Here is a 19,379-nt window from a genome sequence, read left to right as displayed (position 1 = left end):
TCTCATCAACACTTCTTTAGCATAAACTTCACACCAACTGCAAACTTTAAACTGCCAACGGGGAAACTATATTTTAAAATGGCGCAGGTAATCTAAACTACTCAGTGGTGCAACATACACAAGTTACTGATTCCTTTCAATCAAATTGATATACTAGTTTAACTCTCACCTTGCAGCTGTTTAAATCTTCCTTCCAGGATGTTAGAGTATTGCACTTGATTAACAAATGCTGCTGGGGACAAACAGGGCTCTCTGTCCCTGTGGTCCCACTCCATGGCCATTTTTCCTTGATCACACTGTCAAATATTCCTCTCAGGCAAATAATGAATGGGAAGTCTTCTACATACCAAAGCAGAGGAAATCAAAAAATATATCAAATCCAGAAGATGTGTAAATCCAAAATGCCTTGGTTTATTCTTCCTCTTCAGATCCCCATTTACCTCAACACAAGGCTCAACAAAAGCAACGCAAATGTTGCCGCCTGTTTTTCTGGTCATCTACTGTATGTTCCACTTTTTTCAAAGAATCATTTCAAACAAAAATCTGAAGAACAAAATGTCCTCTTGTTTCTTTCAATTCACCGCACTTGTGGCTTCGAAGAAAAGTAAAGAATCTCTGGTTGCACTCCCTCGTGCTTCAGGCTAAGAAACCCAGAGTATCCTTCCCTCCAAACTCTGAACATGCATTTACTGGAACAGAGCACACCAAGCTAACCAGCCACGGTCGGATAGCTGTGTAAACAAAGCCTGCTGTGCCGTCTAAAAACTATGTCATTTACATAAGGTGTGTTTGAGGGAGGAGCACATAGGAAGAACACGGAGGAAGGGTGAGGGGAGGGAGGAGGTGTAGAGGTGGACTAAACCATTAGAATCCTGTGCTCAGAGTAGCCTGGGGTGGATTATCTAACTCCACCTTAATACCAGGGAGCACTGGGTTGTGGCCTACAAAGAAGGTGCATCACTTAAGTCCCTATCCGTTTGTGCAGTCTTACTCTTGGGTGGTTTCTTCCTATTTCTGTCGCTCTCTTAGACAACATTTGATCACCCCTTTTCTGTACGTGGGGGGTGCCTTATGATACGGCGTTAAGACAGGAAGGAAGTTGTTGAGTAAGTCTCAGATACACATGAGCGTTTCCCTGACTGAACAAGATTTAAAAATCAACTTGTGTGTTTATCAAGCGGATGATTAGGCAGGGGTTTGAGTCATCACATGTCTAAAGCAATTATAGAAATGTACTGTTAAATACATTTGATACATCACTAGATTAGTATGGAAATGACGTATAAAAACTTTTCTTGTTGTTTTATTTAGTATGTAGTATTTAGTATGTATTCATTTTTAATGGCAGTTTCCACTGTCACATTGAATGTTTACAAATACTGGAGCTGTGATGGTATTTTAAAGCTGCAAAATAAATGTTTCCTACATCACTAAACAATTGGACATAATTTTATAGAAAGAGCAACTGAATGTGAATTATTACAATTTAAATGTGTGTATTATACCAAGTGCAGTAGAAACTTTGAATGAAAGGAAACTGTTAAATTTTTGATGGTGAATTATACTTAATGGAATTTATCATTATTTTATCTCATTGTGTATCCTGAATACTACAATTTTAAAGCAAAGTCACTGACTTAATAAATGCCAAGGCAAAAGTTACAGACTATAAACACACTGGTCAGGAGACAGGAGCATAAAACTATCATTATTTTCTGATTTGCGTTTGTCCCGATGAGCTGGCAGCATCTGGATGGGTCTCATTAGAGGACCAAACGCCCCAGGCCGATTGTGACTGGGTGTTTATGAAGAGAGAGACTGGACTAATGAGATCCAAACAGGACACACTTCCTTCTGAGGAACAGAGACTCTGCTGTGGTCACATGCGGTGAGAAAAGTAGTAAACCACAGTCATGTCTCTTTAAGATCCCACTGGGCATATATCAAACACCACAACCTCATTTAGCATGAGACACAAATGTGATAGTAGCCATGTGTGTCTGGAATCCTCTTCTGGACATATTACACTGAGGCTGTTTCCTCCCTTTACAACCCATCAATCATTTAGATGTACCAATAAATAAACATACTAGACAAGGTTAATAATTACATTATGGTTCTTGAGTAATATTAAAATAGAGAAATAAATAGAAATGTGGGAGAAACTCTTGCTAACTGGAATTAATGATAATTAATTGTGGGCAATTACGGTGAATGAACCCAAGCGAGCAGTGTGAAAGATAGAAGCTGCTAGGGGAGTGAGCACTTCCAGAGAACAGAAGAGTTCTATTGCAAAGCATGTATATAGCATCCATTTCATAACAAAACTCCTTCTGAGGACAAAAGGCTGGACCACACTCCAAACACTGGCAGTTAATTTCTGACCTGAAGGGGATCCCCCTGGAACAAGCAGGATATCTAGTCCCACATTTACACATGCTTCTGCCATTACATATACTTTAGATTATGTTTAAATATGTGGTCTAAAATATTTTCCAAAAACCTTCCCCTTTCCAAGTCTGGAAGCTTCCAAAAGTAAATACATGTAACAGTTGGAGTGTGAAGCAGGGCGTCAACTCACAAAATGCAAATTTGAACCACTTGCCTTTCAACCCACACAGTACAGGAGAATAGATAAGTGGGTATCTATGAAAATTACAGTGATCTGAACACAGAGGAGCCTCTCTGCTGTGAAACATGTGGCACCCACACCAGAAGTAAAATGATTCCACGCATTCTGGGAAATGTGTAAGATGTGTGAATAAGGAAACAAGGTAGTCATAGTACAGAGAACAAACAGAGAATGTTTGACAGAGAGGCTGTCAGTGAGCAGTGTAAGTAAGTAGCACCTTACAGAATGTAGGAAGGCTTGACATTTGGGGATAAGTTGTAAAAGGTGGGCAAGAGCTGAGCCTGGGGGAAATAGCTGCTTCAGCACGTCAAAGAATGTGCACATCAAGTCCACACTTGTTAAACCAAGACGATATTACAGCAATTCACATAGGAGCGCATATGTACACACACACACACACACACACACACACACATTTTCATTTGGTCACACCGGTCCAATAGTAATGCATAGCATAACACAACATATGGCACAACATATGGCAGTATCAAGTACTTGCATACAGTAGTATGTGCAGTATATATGTACATGATGAGTATCTGTGGGTTTTTTGGGGCTTGGCATGAGGAATTAAACGAGAATGTATTTGTAAGTGAAATGAGCTTTATCTTTTAGAATTACTTTGACTGCAGCATTGCAGGTTATCTGATCATGTGGGACTTTCTCCTTGTGTGTGTTTTTCTATCTGTCTCTTTATATGTGTCTTGGTCGCTGCCTGTTTCCCCCCTCTGCTGGGTTCTTTATGATACTACAACAAGTTTTGACAATTTTTTTTTTAGTCTGTGGATCGTGAAACCATGCATTCAATAGCTAAATAAACACAAACACACTTTGTGTTAAAACAGCCAAAAGGCCATCAGGATTTACATCTAGGTCACCTTAGTTGAAACTCCTGACAAAGCCAGACAAGCATTCCTTTGCATTGTTTAGAAGGATAAAGAAGTTCAGGCTGTCATTAAAGCAATATTAGCATTGTAGCAACAAGTGCCTCCTACTCACTATTTTCATTCAATTCACACACAGAAGGCTCTAGCAAAAAAAAGAAGAAATAGAAGATTAACTCGGATGTGCTTGCTCATTGCTGAACTGACTCTACAGCTGCCCAGCTTTGCCCTCCTTTTGGAAGTATTTCTGTCTTGCCCTATAAAGGAAGGATTGTGCCTTTTGGGACAGAAAAGAATCAAATCAAACCTGTTCCCCAGTCTGCACAGCCTAATTAGTTTGTATGAACACTACGGCTAGTCTGTGGTTTTGTCTCAATTGTCATCTGTACCTTTAGTATCTCAGTTGCACAAAAAAAAATAAAACACACATTACATACAGCCTCACAATAACTATAAATATACAGATCAATTAGGGTTGAGGCTCTAATTAACTGCAACAATTACAAATGTAATATTACAGTAATATTAACTGGAATAGGATGTGTCAGTTAAAATTAATTAGATTAGTTTCAAACTAAAGAACTAAAGATTAATGATGCATGTTGACATCATCCAGCCATGTGCATAGATGAAGCCTGAATAGTGACATACCTGCGAGAGCCTTAATGCGAGAACGTTCAAAGAGACGTGCTGAACTGTTCTCATTATCCCAGTCAGTCTCTGCTGCCAGGTCCCAGCGGTTGTTGATGTCATTATACTGCTGCTGGATCTCCAGGCTGTCAAAGTCTGTTGGTGAGATTGTGCTCATGGTGTCCAGGCTGGAGGAAAACACATTCAACCTACAATTTAGACACAGAAGCACAAAAGCATCCCAAAGTCAGTGTATACATAGCAGGAAGAGGAAATTGCCATTTAACATAAGCTTCACAAGGTTTGTCAAATGTTTCCAAGCCAATGGTGGGAAGGTTCAGTTTTAGCTTTTTAAATGTATTTTAGCAGGTAGCAAACGATGCACATCACCCACATTCTCTACTCAGACTCCCACTTACGCTCTAGTTTCATGTGCTTAAATTACAGTATGCAAATGGTAGCCTGGGCAGTGCAACTGCCAGAATTTGTAATAGATATAAACTTTGAGATAAGTTCTGCACCCGTCATAAAGTTAGTCAAACAATATCTGAAAATACGTGCTGCTGTAAGCCAAGGCCAGTCCACAGTAATGATGGAAAAACCACGTCCATCTGAAGGAACTCAATGTTATGAAGTTATGAAGCAGACTCTATGAAGTTTAAACTAAAACAAAATGACAATATGAACTGCAAAAGAAACAAAGACACATATTGCATTAAACTGTGGTTGTAATGACAATCAGTTAGGAAATAAGTGGCTGTCCATTGGCTAGTGTAGACTGTAAGACCATTCAAAGACAATTCTAACTATTTCACAACATTACAATAACCAAAAATTCCAAAAGCAGGACATATCTCGCATTGCATATTCCATATTCTGCAAGCAAGCTGTGTTTTGATGCCCATTATGTCGACATATTAAAAATAACATCTTGTCATAACATGCTACTTTAATTTCTTCAAAATATGACATAGATAAATGTAGAGTATACAGTAAATACAAATAGTAAGAGACCTCACCATAACATTGCTCTACAACTCTACTAGGTCCAAAGCCCACATAATAAATCACAGTCACTGTTCTTTCATCGCTGCTAGCTATACAACATCCCTCCAATCCTGCTGTTTGTACTTCATTCTCACACACTCACACACACACACCCACGCGCGCACACCCACGCGCGCACACACACACAATGTGGTTAGTCTCACACCATTTTTCAAGCTGTCTGAGAAGCGTGTTCTCTTTACTCAATTTAATGTTGCATGTGACAATTATTGAAATGAAATGGGCAAATTCTGCAAAAGACTGCACAAGAAATATTGCACACGCCTTGTAATGGAGTATATGTATGTGCATACATATCCACAAATCTTAAAACAGCCATTAAAAACTTAAAACGTATTAGTTCAATAAAAATACATAAGAAATTTTGAGCATTGGGTCCTTTTGGTACCACTGATGGAAGGCCGTACTTTTTATTAAAAGACAGAATTTTCTGTTGCTGTCCTTCGTGTCTATATAAATCAGAGACAAAAATGGCTAAAACAGGGAACCTAATGCATGAAACACGCCTGAAGATACAGATTCTCAGCTAGAAAGGGTACAGCTGTGGCCAGATCGCCACAAATATTTCATGATAATATTTGAGATTGTGTAAAATTTTAAGGGTATCCAAAAACCTTATTTCCACCACTGTACTGTACATATTCTTGTAAAGTTACCATCACAAAAAAAAATAGATATTTAGCTGTACAGAATAGAGCCTTATATTTTCACAGATACAAGTCCACATAAAATCTACCAGCATCAATAGAACATGCAATATCTATCTCAACCTTTTGCTGTAAGCAGCAGTGTGTTATTTGCATCTGCATGGAACCAGACATCTAGTCTTTAGTATTACACCCAGACACACATATATTAAGATTAAACCCTCTACCAGAGGGAGCCATTAACTAACTGAAGCCATTTACTTAAGAGCATTGAACAGATTAATAGACAAGGTTGAGCAGTCCGTTTGCTAATACCTGTTAGTTTAGCTTTATTGTGTCTGGTGGCTGTAGCAGACATTATTAGTGAACCAGGATATGGAGATGATGGGTGAGACACGGGACTGACTGCCAACTCGGTCCTTTGCTTCAATGTCCTGTTCATTCATTTAACAGTGCAAATTTCACTCCTCACATAATAAAATAATAAAACTTTGTTCATCACACCTGACACTGAGTTTATTTTATACTGCCATACAGCGAGAGAGTGGGAGGAAGGGAAGTCAGACTGCTACTCTAGAAGATTAAGTCGGCCACATCACACATTAATGAGGCTGAGTATCAATTCTTTCCCTCCAGGTGTAACTGAAAAACATGATCACAACTTAATGGGAGTAATTTATCTGGTTCAATGTGACGCTATCAGTGATGTGTCTGCTAGGAATATTCATGGTACCGTCATGTCATGCCGGATCAATAGATCCTCTAAACTAAACCTGGAAATCAATAAGACAACATCCACAACCAAGGCCTACTTTGTGTGTGTGTGTGTGTGTGTGTGTGTGTGTGTGTGTGTGTGTGTGTGTGGACACAGTAATTACAGTGTCTGCAGCTGTACTCAAGTATAGGGGTGACTGCTATGGTTTGTATTATGATTATTCTGAGCAAAGCCAAAGAGAATACATGTAGGAAAGGGGGGTGATTTGCAAAAAGTTGCATTTATGTGGTATGAAATTTTAATCTATGAGGTCACAAGGATGCACTGGGATTTGTTCATAAGAAGGGTTTCATCATCCAGATAGGCTGAGTCATGCACAGCTATTTCTGTTATGCATGAGAACAGCTACCGTAGCCTTCATAAACAATGTTAAATACAAATATATGTATGAGATATATATATATATATATATATAATAAAATTAAATTGTCATTCACATATAAAGTTCACCTTACACTACATTTCATGTATGTTACAATTACATTACAATGATTATATTTCTCAAAAATCTATTATACCCTAAAAGCAACGGCAATTTCCATCATCCACTATTGTTGAGGGAAGTCAAACAACTCCCATAGATTCTAGCTACAAAATAAAATCTTGGTGAATCCTATTAGTGGTTTAAGAGGTGGCTTGGAATAGAAACTAAGTGCAGGGATTAGAGAAGAAGGAAAAACAACACCTCCACATTGTCCCCCAACCACTGACTGGCACCCCAGTACCTGACCAATGTCTTGAACCAGAAGAGTGTATAGGTGTGTGTGTGTGTGTGTGTGTGTGTGTGTGTGTGTGTGTGTGTGTGTGTGTGTGTAGATACTTTTTCTGTTAGTGCCTTTTTCACCACCATGTCAAATTATGGGGCATCTTATGAAAAAATCTAAATGAAATCCACAGCCAATCCCACCCTTGAGGACTGGTTGTGATGCTGCTGACAAAAAGCAGTGGGGTTGCTGTGCAGCTTAACCAACCAAAACGTCACAGCATGGAAGCAAGAGCCAAAAAGAGGACACATTATCCGGGACGGGCAGTGATTGTGTCCATTGCAATCTGTTTGTGGGCTGAAGGGGGGCAAGACCACTGAGGACACAAGAGTCTGGCAGTGGCAAAGGAGGGGCAATCCTATGCTTGTTGTGGGTAGGAAGAGGCTCAGCTCAGTGTCTGCACTAATCGCTCTTCAATGGATCAGACAAACAATCCCCTGACCTACTATAATACAACCTACTGCGCTCATCCTCCCACACACATACACACACAGAATGACACAAAAACACATACAAGCTGAACTGACCTATTACACCCCACCACCTATAACAATCCTCTCACATCCACCACTCTGCATGCCACCTAGTTGTCAATACTTTGATTAATGGACAAAAAGCCCATAACCATCAGCAAGAACATGAGGTTAGAAGCATCTAAACATCTAAAATGATGCTAGCCTATGTGATGAGCAACTGCCTCCCCTTAGTCCAGACAGAAATCAAATCAGAGAAAGAATAAAATCTTAAACTGTAAAGTTGTTGCAAAGCAATGCATAAAGGCCTTTCAATCTCACAGTTTTTCATACAAACCTTCTGACATAAGATGTTAACCCCAAAGCTAACGTAATGTAATTTGCAGCAACACAGCATGTCAGAAAAAAGATCGACAGACAAGCAGACAGATGCAGCACAAAGGGCAGTATAAAAGAGGTTGTATGAAAGAAAATCCCCTTCAGGCCTAATCCACAAATACATAACAAAAGACACATTAATGTAATGTAAGCTTTTTTTAACCATCACATGGCCTTCATATATGCCTGGAAAAATACTCAACACTTACAATTGCAATCAATACAAACTAATAATGCACAAAAGAATAATGGTCACTCCAGTTGCAATAACTGGACAACAACAATGCAGGGCTGTGGGAATCGAGTGAATACTCAACTATGTTCACACAAATTTAACATACATGTCTTCAGTGTTGTTATGGTATGGTATGGTATCCGAAAGCTAGGTAAAAAAAAAAAAAAAAGCAAACACATCTTTTCAAATGTGCTAAACTGCTTTCTCAATACAAAAGAGTAAAGCAGGACATGTATGGCAAGTGTGACTGGAAGTAGGACACAAAGCAACGCCTCAAGGCAGAGGTCCCACTCCTCACTGGGCAGACATACATCAGGCAATCGGTCACAATGGAACGACAGCAGTTAGGAAAACAGGGCAGAGCCAGTGGCACGAGAGGCTGTGCCGCCACCTCTTCCTTTTTTACATCTCTATCGTCCCTACTCTCCTCCCAGAGCTGCTTCCCTTCACCCAGCTGGTCTGTTTGTCACTGCACCCGTTAATCAGGGAGAGAGGAAAAGAGAGATAGAGCCTACAATCAGTCACCCGCAGGGAATTAGGCCTGTGCACATTAGCCAGCCACACTGCCACCGTGCACCAGGGGAATACTGTAGACACACACAGACATAGACGACCACTCCCTGTAATGCCAAACAAAGGCTCTACTACCAGCCTTGCCATACAGCTCCTACTAAAAAGCCACATGACAAAACTAGTATTCAAAATGTAAAATTAATTGTACTTGGACATAAAACTGTAAAATATCCTTCCTGTCAAAATGCCTGAAGATTCTTCATATTAAAAAATATATACTTTCTCAGTGTAGCGCAGTCATGATTTTTTCTGTAAACATTTCGCACAATGTCAAGCTGAGGTGGCAGCTCTGTATTGCCCCAAATCAATCTGCCTGTGATGCTCAAATTAGCCTGGAGAGTGGGGAGACAGATCCCAAAATGCAGCACACAAAGCATGCCCCGCCAAACTGGCCCCACACAATGGAGGAGTCAGCAGAGAGTTGAGGCCAGCCGTTCAAGCCTTTCCTGTTTGCAGAGAGGAGGCGGCCAGAGGCACATATGCATCAGAGGCCCCTCCGCAGGCTGCTGATCCTGGCCTGAATGCACTGCTGAATAGGACAGCAGAGGTCCTTTGTTGACCTGTAGCATCACATTCATCAAACACTCAAGCGGTCAGCATGCCCTCCACACATCAACATAGACATGTTACTTTGCTACTGGACACCAGTGCCAAAAAAAAAAGGATGACGATTTATAATAAACATTTTATTTTAAAAAGGTCTGCAATCTTTTTCTATGATTGTTATTGTTTCTCTATTTCTTTCATATTGTTTTTGGAAAACAAGTAGCTGATTTACATTTTATATGATCAATCGAAAATTTAATCTTTTCCCTCAAGCACTATTCACTTCTGTTATTTGCAAGAAGTTATACAAATCCCTATTGTCTTACAAGATCAAAGTCTGTTCATTTTCAACTTCCTTGATTAGTCTGGAAAAGCCAAAAGCAGAACTTCATATGGCCACCTACAGAGCTTCTATTGTGTCACGTAGCTGTTGGATGGACAAAGAAGAACAGTTTGTCCATCTCACACCTCATATAGAAATGAGCACTGTGTAAAATGCATTGCCACGCTTCCTTATGTACTGACTCATCTAACAAAATTGCCACCGCCACATGCTTATTTGTTGAAAAAGCTGATTAAAACAATAAATAAATCTGGACTATTAATTTCATCACTAACAAGTTACAGTGCTTCCTGCTCCTATGCTGCTGATGCTGAGTGAGTCAGTCATAGTTGCAACAGTAAATAAAATAATCGTTGCCATTTTAAAACACACTATGCTTTTGTATAAGTGTACAAGTGTGGAGATGCTATGTGTTTGTGTGTAGGTGTAGTTATAAATAAACTATCTGACACAGACAACACCATCTAATAAACCACACATCTAATAAAAGCGTAAATGTGGATCAACATTTAAAATTTCTGAAACCCCTGTTCTCAATAACCCACCAATTCTAATGCCCCAAACATCAACAGCATGTGCTTGAATTATTTTTAACATCTGTGTCATGGTTGTGTAATGTTTTTTAGTTTTGTTCTCCTTTTCTCTTTCTAAACAAGCGTTATTGTAGTGTCCTGTTGCCTGATCTGTAGTGCGACATTGTTTATGGTAGAACCGTGATTACAACAGGAACTTGAAGAAATGTTAATTTAGTTGCCAGAGTAGAAAATAGCGCACATTAAAGCTCTGAGGGAACATTTAAATCACCAGGTTGGTGATCATTAAAGTGGTGGTGTAAAACAGCTGCTGTTTGAAATGTTTTGAAATGACTTGTAACCTTGCAAGCCCTCATTTGGTAAATTGCAACCTTTGAAAAATGTCCAATTTAGTCATATGGCAGTGCTGCTGCACTAAGATACTGTGATTCCTAAATGTTTCAGGGTACTCCAAAAACTTAACAAACCTGAGTTATATTTTTTATTACATTACAGGTAGCTAATTAGTCATAGTAAGGAGCAAAACACTACCTCATCAGTAATGTTTGGCATGGCTCTTTAATATGAACTCACTGCCCATGAAGTACAGGTGCAGCAACTGTTCAGAATTTGTACATGAACAGTCTGCATTCACATGAGACACCAAGTAAACAGAGAGCTTTCAATGACACAAAGCGGTTAATTATTCATTGAGAGCATACGGTATAAACCTAGCATGCTTATGTGGTTGTGTGACAATGACAGTTGTTTTCTTTCCGTATCTCTACATTTAGAGATGACTTTTTTCAGTGTAACACTACCACTCTCTTAATTTTGCAGCCAGCAATCCATATATATATAGATAGATAGATAGATAGATAGATAGATAGATAGATAGATAGATAGATAGATAGATAGATAGATAGATAGATAGAAAGACATCAAATTAATATCATATAAATACAGTATATACAGATAGTATAGACAAAGTAATGACAATTACTATTCATCTCTGAAGTGCAAAAGCCATTAAAGCAACACAATATCTTTTGATCAACTGCAGTCACTTACAATTGTGTAAGTATAGAAGCAAGACCACTTGCCAAACTTTATACTACACCTATAAACTAAATGCATATGTTATGATACCAAAGTTATGTTTCAAACAGATATGGTCTATATTTTGTAGCATGGTTACAATACACTGTTAAATGCCAATTATGCTGTGACGCTACTTAGTCAAATTCCAAATATGTGAGTTTTAAGCCACAAAATGAAAACACACCTTTTCTTTTCTAGTCTACCTGAACTGACCTAAGACTTCAAATATGTTATTATCCTGAAATGGTTTTGGGATTTTTGCCCTAGAACAGCACAATCACTATCCACACTAAACTCTTCATGGTAGTTTTTTTGAGAATTACCGCTGTTAACACAATTAGCACATTCACTGTTCACCACTATTAGTAAATATTGTTTACCTAGCCAGCAGCCAACCATTCAGCTCACAACCATTTCACATCAACCCATCATCTCACCACAGCCTGGCTGCTCTCCATCAAAAGGGCTCCATTTATATTAACCTGTGGCTATGAACACAATAATAAAGTATAATCTCTCTAGGAAGTAAGAATTATCATCTTGTTTGCAGCAACAAATGGATGTTGGTTCATTTAATTAGTTTATTTCAGGACGTGTTCTTTGAAGAAAGACAGAGAGACAATTTTTATCAAAGCAACACACAACCAAGTGTTCACCTTGTAAATATCTTTCACTTTTAAAATATAATTAGACCTCACACAGAAACAGTTGTGTCTTTATTTAGTCAGCAAATAGCATGAAAAACAATAAGATTCGAACTCCACAATAAGCTCCAAGTATATTTTACATTTCTACAGATATTCTGTGGAGGTTAAGCAAATACAGAGATTAAATATACTGGTATTGCTTCTCGCAGCCCGAGTCTGAGGAAAGTCTACTCATGGCTGATCTTATTTGCACATCATGGCTTGGGTAAGTCATGAAAAAAAAAAAAACAACTACAAATCGCCAATAAATGATTCCAAGTACACTGTGTGTTTTCATGCACAATTACACAGAATTATTCTCATTCTAATTTCCCCATTTGGCATTCTGTCATATCACAGCAGGCTTGTGACGCTAGATGTTAGCTACAGCTCCAAAGGGATATTGTGAATTATTAAATAGTGTATGTCGCCCGCTCTGGCCTCATACTTAATATTGCCTGCTGGCAGTGCTCCATGCCCATCATCTCAACAAGGTGAACAGCACAAAGAGAAAGTCATCATGTTGCCCTCTAGTGGCACAGTCCCACTTTACATACATTTTACACTAATAATACATAAACTAATTCATTTTTAATGAATGACCTCTTCATTCAGTTCGTTTTTTGAAAAGTACATCAGTGGTGAGATAAACTCATATCTACTACACAATTTTGAATTAGTCCCTATACGTTCATTTATTTTTAGCTCTACAGGCCCTAATGCTAGAATAGGCAAACATTCTAGCTGTATTACAATCCGATGTATCTCATTTCAATAGTATGTAGTTTCATAACACAATGTTGGCACTGTATCAACATATCTTTCTGCTTTCATGGTTGCGACAGACCTCTGAAGTTTACTTTTTTAAAAATAGAAGTATGATCAATAAAGAATATCATTTGCTGCTTATTTACTAGATCATGCTGCTTTACTGACTTTCTCCACAAAGCTGTGTTTCACAAATATTGACATAGAGTTTAGCTTGGATGTGGAGATGCTAAGAGCCAAAAGACAAATAAATTAAATTTGTAATGTTGTGTACAATAAATCAAGAGTGCATTCAGCTTGTTTTTTTTTTTCCTTTGCATTTCCTCAGTTTAAAACAGAACATAGAAAATATTCTCCATAGCATGTGTTTTTTCTTAGAAGGAGACCTTATGTTTTCACATTATTAGGATAAGGCTCTGTTTGTACACTACTGCATTTATGTTACTGCTTTGTTCAGAGACAAGGAGCGATGGCTAAATATCAGTTTGCATACTTTTTAGGCAACACTATGAAACATTTAGAATGTTGGGCAATACACCCAGGCAAAAATTGCCTTGCCCAATTTGCAAAAAAACAGTATAATGCTGAGGATACAGAGTCCAAAGTTAAGCCTGCCCTTTGCATAGTCAGCGGTCCCTACCAAGAAAAATAAATACAAATGGGTAAATAAATACTTCAATATAAACCAGTTTCTATATCACAAAGCTAGAGGGTGGGGGTTTGGGGGAAAGGAGGATATTTAAATACAACAGTTTGAAGTCATTTCCTCCCATCCAACACTTCAGACGAATCAATGTATGATATTGAGTCTCTGAATACAAACTGCATCAAAATGTGTGTGGGGTGTTGAGACCAACTAACACACGGTATGCAATGTACTCTTAGATGAAGAGACCATAGGTTCAGTTTCATGAAACCAGTGTCCCTCAAAAAAAAAATCACTTCCTGAACAGCTGTTCTTGCCTACAGGGGCAGGTCAGTGCAATCAGTGTACTCTTTAACTACTGTACAGATTTCCCACGGCTGTGTCTTTAAGCTCAGATTTCAGAAAACCACCCCAAAACATCATCAGTGCTGGACTGTAGTGCATCTCACTACAACCTCCTCTCCACTACCACATCATGGGTGGTACCCCCATTCTACAGTGGTCAAAAAACATAAATATCAAAAGATGGTGATTGAAAGGTTAAAAAAAAAAAAAAGTTTTCTAACGTTTTTCAATGGGCTGATGTTTCTGGGTCACGAAGCAGCCTTCCACACGTGGTGGTCAGTAAATGTCAGCTCCGTGCTCTCTGCTTGATCTGAGGTGCTTAAATGTTTGATGGAAGTATACGTTCCAAAACAACGTGTTGACTAACGTTAGCCTTTAGTTTTCCTTTCAATCATCTTCAGCTAGTAAGCATTACCATATAATATAGTTTTACCTAATGCATCCCTGTTATGACTCAGTCTAGGCCAGGCACGCAGTAGAAATCTGTCCTATCATAACAGAAGCACACAGCCCACAATGTCGATAGAGAAATACGGCAGCTATACGAGATGCCAGCACTGTAGCACATATATTGGTATGACACAAAAAAAAAAATCACCAGGGGTATGCAACAAGGCTAAGATCCCAGATCCACAGGCTGGCTGCTGGATACAACACGCAGATAAAATGTGGCTGCGTTTGACACCGATTCAAACAAAGGCAAGAAGACATATAGACATACAGTTCTCAATAACTGACGTAACGTTAAGCCGTGGCAGTCACACACTTCTTAGCTGGGTAGCTAACACACTACACATAATTGTGCATCTTTTTTTCAGAATCATAGAAAAAAGGCGACACAATAACGTTATGGATTTGCTTGAAAAAAAAGCTAGTGGCAGCGGCAAGCTAACGCCAATCACTTGAATATCAGAGTCCTCTCTCATTAGCTTTGTTGTTTTTAGTGGGCGGAGGAGAATGAAAATATATTTGAAAAAAATCATGCTTACCCCTTTATTTCTGTCTTCTGGTAAGAGAGGCTGTCGATATTATTTCAACCGTTGGATTTCAGCAGACATGGGGAAAAAATATCTTCTTTTGCTAGCGACGCGTGCGGCAACGCTAATTTGAATTCTAACGGTTCAAAAAATCCCAGGTGACACCGATAACGTCTTTTCCGTTAAATCCGCATCCTCGGTAAAAGAAAAAATCTCTCTCTATATATATCTCTCTCTCTCTTCCCCCTCCGCGCTGCTACCGAGTGCAGCGCGTTACGAAACCGAACCAGACCCTCGTTATCTAGCGTTCACACAACGGTTTTCGGGGAAGAAAAATGAGGGGGGAAAACACAGACACAGGCGACTAGAAGGGAACACAGCCCGTTTTGAGGCAGGTACGAGGCAGATATCCGCAGCTGCTTCTTCGCCCCCAGCGGCCGAGCATCCGACAAAAAAAAAACAGAGCCGTCCGTACCTCACTACTGACTCCTGCTCCCCGTGCTCCCGTTCAACAGGGAGAAGAAAGAAGACGTGGTGATGGTTGTTAGGAGTGGGGGTGTGTGTGAGAGGGGGGGAGGGAGGGGGGTAAGGTGGTGAGTGGGTGTGTGTGTGAGTGGGTGGGTGGGTGGATGTCTGACTCCTTGCAGTCACATGGGAAGCACTGTGCACATTTTCAGTTTTCTCCACAACGGCTGCGAGAACAGCACTGATGAGTGGAAGAGAAGGCTGCGTCCTCGTGTCTGGTGCTGTCCCTGGTGCTAAAACTGAAAGCTTTCACGTTAATATAAGCCTTTCTAAAACTGAATGAAGCCTGGTAAATATTTTTTATATAGGTTGTCTGGCCAAAAAAATAAAAAAATAAAATAAAAGGTCGCTACCTGGATTTATCTGAGGAAGCAGTTAGAGCCTCCTATTGGATATTTGCTGCATGGGCAATTATCTTTCAGCTGGTAACAAATTATGTAACCCAAACTCATTTCTTAAACAACCTCTGGAAAGACACATCCTGTGGTCATACAAAAGATGTTAGTCTGTTTGAGAAGGGTCAAATCACTGACATGCATCAAGCTGAGAAAACATCTAAGTAGATTGGAACAGAAACTACTGAAACTGGGTTAAGAACAACACATTATTAAAAACTGCAAGGATAGTGGGGAACCACATCTTTGAGAAAGAAATGTGGACGGAAAAACATCCTGATGGTGGTGTCACTTCAACATTTGGTGAAATTAGATCCAAGAAAAACAACAGTAGAACTCAGGACAACATTTAGTTGTTAATTGTGAAAGTAAGAGCACTTCCACACGTACAATATGAAGGGAACTCAAGGGACTGAACAGCTGTGAAGCCTTAAGAAAACCACTAATGTGTGAGGCTAACCTGAAAAAAAAAGGCTTCATTTTGCTGTGGAGCGTAAAGACTGGACTCTGGAGCAATGGAAGAAGGTCATGTGGTCTGATGAGTCCAGATTTACCCTGTTCCAGATTGATGGGGCATCAAGGTAAAAAGAGAGGCAGATGAAGTGATGCTCCCATCATACCTAGGGTCTACTGTACCAGCCTGTGGGGCCAGTGGCATGATCTGAGGTTGCTGCAGTTGCTCAGGTCTAGGTTCAGTAACATTATACCCAAAGAATGAGGTCAGCTGACTACCTGAATATACTGAATGATGTTATTCCATCAATGGATTTTTTATTCCCCGATGGCATATTTCAAGATGATTCATGAAAGAGTGGTTCAGGGAGCATGAGACATTATTTTAACATATGGATTGGCCACCACAGAGTCCAGACCTTAACCCCATTGAGAATCTTTGGGATGTGCTGGAGAAGGCTTTGAGATCACCACAAGATCTTGGTTAAAAAATAATGCAACACTGGATGTAAATAAATCTTGTGACAGTGCAGATGCTTACTCAAACAATGTCACAGCAAATGTGGGCTGTAATCAAAGCTAAAGGAGGTCCACTGAAATATTAGAGTGTGTGACCTTTTATTTTTTGATGGTGGTGACTTTTTCTTATCCAGGTAGTGTATTTAATTGGGAATTGACAGTAATTGCACCATGCATCCCATTCAAACAAGACGCAAAGCTTCAAACTCAGCAAAAACACTCATTTACCATTCATTTGGTCCACTTGTTAAAACTAATGCACATTCAGAATTTGTTTCAATAACTGACAGAGTTTCAACATTGTTTTCATTTTGTAGTACTAAATTTTATAGTGTTGTGCAGACACATGTTTCTATTATTTCAATATTTTAGTCAGTGGGCTAAATGACAGAAACACTATGAATTGCCACTTTTTGTTCAAGGTTTCAACATAAACTGGACAGTCATAAAGGAGGATTTAGGGCAAAGTGTTATGTTAGATTGTATTTGTTTTCACTTGTGTACCAAAGGTTTGTGAAAGTGATTGTATTTCCTCTTTTGGGAGCATTTATTAAAAAAGAAAAAAGTGTAGTTGGATGGTATTCTCTGATTCACATCTTTGGGGGTTATTAGAACATGAGATATATACAACTACTCTCTGTCTCTTCTTTTTCTATCAATGCCCCCACTGCAGGAGTACATTATAGTACTCCATTGCTTTGACACTCTTTATTGACTTAAGAAATACTTGGCGAAACCACCCAACGCTACAGTTTTTTCCTCCATTCCTTTTACCAGTTTATCTTTGAGGAACTGCAGCTGCATTAAATTATTCCTGAGACACCATGCGGCACCTGGCTAGTGTGACACGAACCAGGTCATCAGGATCTGGGTTATTCATAAATCCCTGGAAGATCCTCATGCAAGACAGACTCAAGACAGGGATTAGTGTTTTCTCCTATGCATTTCCATATTGCACAGTACAGTAATGTGAGCAGTGATTTTGATGGTTGTAGCAGTAAGATGCTCATGTTGGTGCCCTGTAGATTAAGGGCTAAGGAAAACACTCAGAGTCTGACACCTAAATTAGAGTTGCGTCTCTGTGTCCTCTGCTATATCTCTATGGGGTGTGTATCTGTGAGCATGGGTGTAGCCGAACCAACAAAGTAGTAGTGGTAAGGTCTTTATGGGATGATGGGTCTCTTTGAGAGGGCTGAGCAGTTTGGAAAATAGTATGCTACTCATTACAAGTAGTTAGTGGCAATGGAATAGCCCTGCTGGGTTGTTAGTGTGATTCTAGTATTTTGCATTTTTTGCTGTGAATGTGTTATTGTAGTTAAAGCTTTCCAAGTGTGCCGGCTGTTTTTGCTTTGAAATATCAATAAGTCTAAGTAAATCTGTCACCACTCAAAACATTTGCACCTGACTCAACAGACGTATTTAAGCCGAAGGACAACGGAGCTAAGGTGATGTAAAATTTTGCTGGTTTAGAAGTGTCAGCACAAGTCATGAGAAAGGAGCAGTAATTTCTTTAGGTAATCCAAATGGGCCTGGGACATTAGTACTTTCCTTTTAAGGAAACGGTAGGAAATAAATCATACCAAAAAATAATCGGTTCATGGACAATCCGCTCTACCAACTTAGCCTAGTGCAGTTTATAAATGTACATTATTATTATTATTATTATCATTTTGCATTCAATATTAAGCTATCCTTTATCGCTTTACTAACATATGTAGGATTCATTTTTATGTGCATTTAAATTTGTGGGGAAAATAAAATAAATATATATAAAAAATCTCGTATCAACCAAAGATTTTGCACTCACTCACTGCAGCTGAAGCACCATTAAGCAAGGTCCTAAACTCCACAGCAAATGACATTGTAGTTTCACTGGGCATCCTCTAAGTCTGTACAGTATCCATGTGTTAAAGATGAGACTGCCTGCTTTAAGCTGATGCATTTATAGAATTTGTTTCTTTTTTTTTTATGCACTGCACAGATTTTTGTTTATTGTTTATCAGGATTTAAATTGCCTTCTGCATTGTATTGACCCAACCTGACCATATCTGAAAGAGAGTCTGACCTCTCTTTTAAAGATGCTAAATGTTGATATTTAGTTATGATCAGTCCAAATGTCCACCATAATCACTGTCAACATAGTATTAGGTTCTCCAAACTATTGTTTCAATACCCACATACACAAATACAGCTACTAAAATACAGAAATCAGCATTACAGTGTACGTTTGGGTCAAACTATGTTACTGTATGTTAACTGGTTTCCTCAGCAAGTTTCTATTCTATGCTATACACAGAAAAACTAGTGTTATTATAAGCAAAACATGCTCAGTGTATTTCCATATGGATAGATTGACTTTAGAGGATTAATATTACAGTCAGTCATTGATATTCACCATGATACATTTTAAAAGAAAGAATACATTTTCACATTTTGCTAATCCAATAATATCATGTTGTTTAGGTTATTTAAATTTTGTTGAGACCAATTTAAATAAATACAGT

At 38.9% G+C, this 19,379-nt stretch overlaps 1 protein-coding gene across 4 annotated transcripts in view; it reads right to left on the bottom strand.

Moving 5' to 3' along the window:
* Nucleotides 1–15,507, bottom strand: part of LOC125020806 (spectrin beta chain, non-erythrocytic 1) — a 45,104-nt gene extending 29,597 nt beyond the window's left edge. The window contains exons 1-2 of one of the 4 annotated variants that reach the window (XM_047606312.1): nucleotides 14,996–15,507; nucleotides 4,168–4,355 (exon numbers count right to left, since the gene is read on the bottom strand). In XM_047606312.1, the coding sequence (XP_047462268.1) occupies nucleotides 4,168–4,324 (157 nt within the window). In that variant the 5' untranslated portion in view covers nucleotides 4,325–4,355; nucleotides 14,996–15,507. Of the gene's footprint in view, nucleotides 1–169; nucleotides 756–4,167; nucleotides 4,356–14,995 lie in introns of those variants that run through there. The other 3 variants (XM_047606314.1, XM_047606313.1, XM_047606315.1) reach the window with 3 other exon arrangements.
* Between the last annotated feature and the right edge of the window lie 3,872 nt (nucleotides 15,508–19,379).

Source organism: Mugil cephalus, chromosome 15 (genome assembly GCF_022458985.1).
Source record: "Mugil cephalus isolate CIBA_MC_2020 chromosome 15, CIBA_Mcephalus_1.1, whole genome shotgun sequence".
In the NCBI taxonomy this organism is placed as follows: Eukaryota; Metazoa; Chordata; class Actinopteri; order Mugiliformes; family Mugilidae; genus Mugil; species Mugil cephalus.
This window is presented reverse-complemented; position numbering and strand designations above follow the sequence as displayed.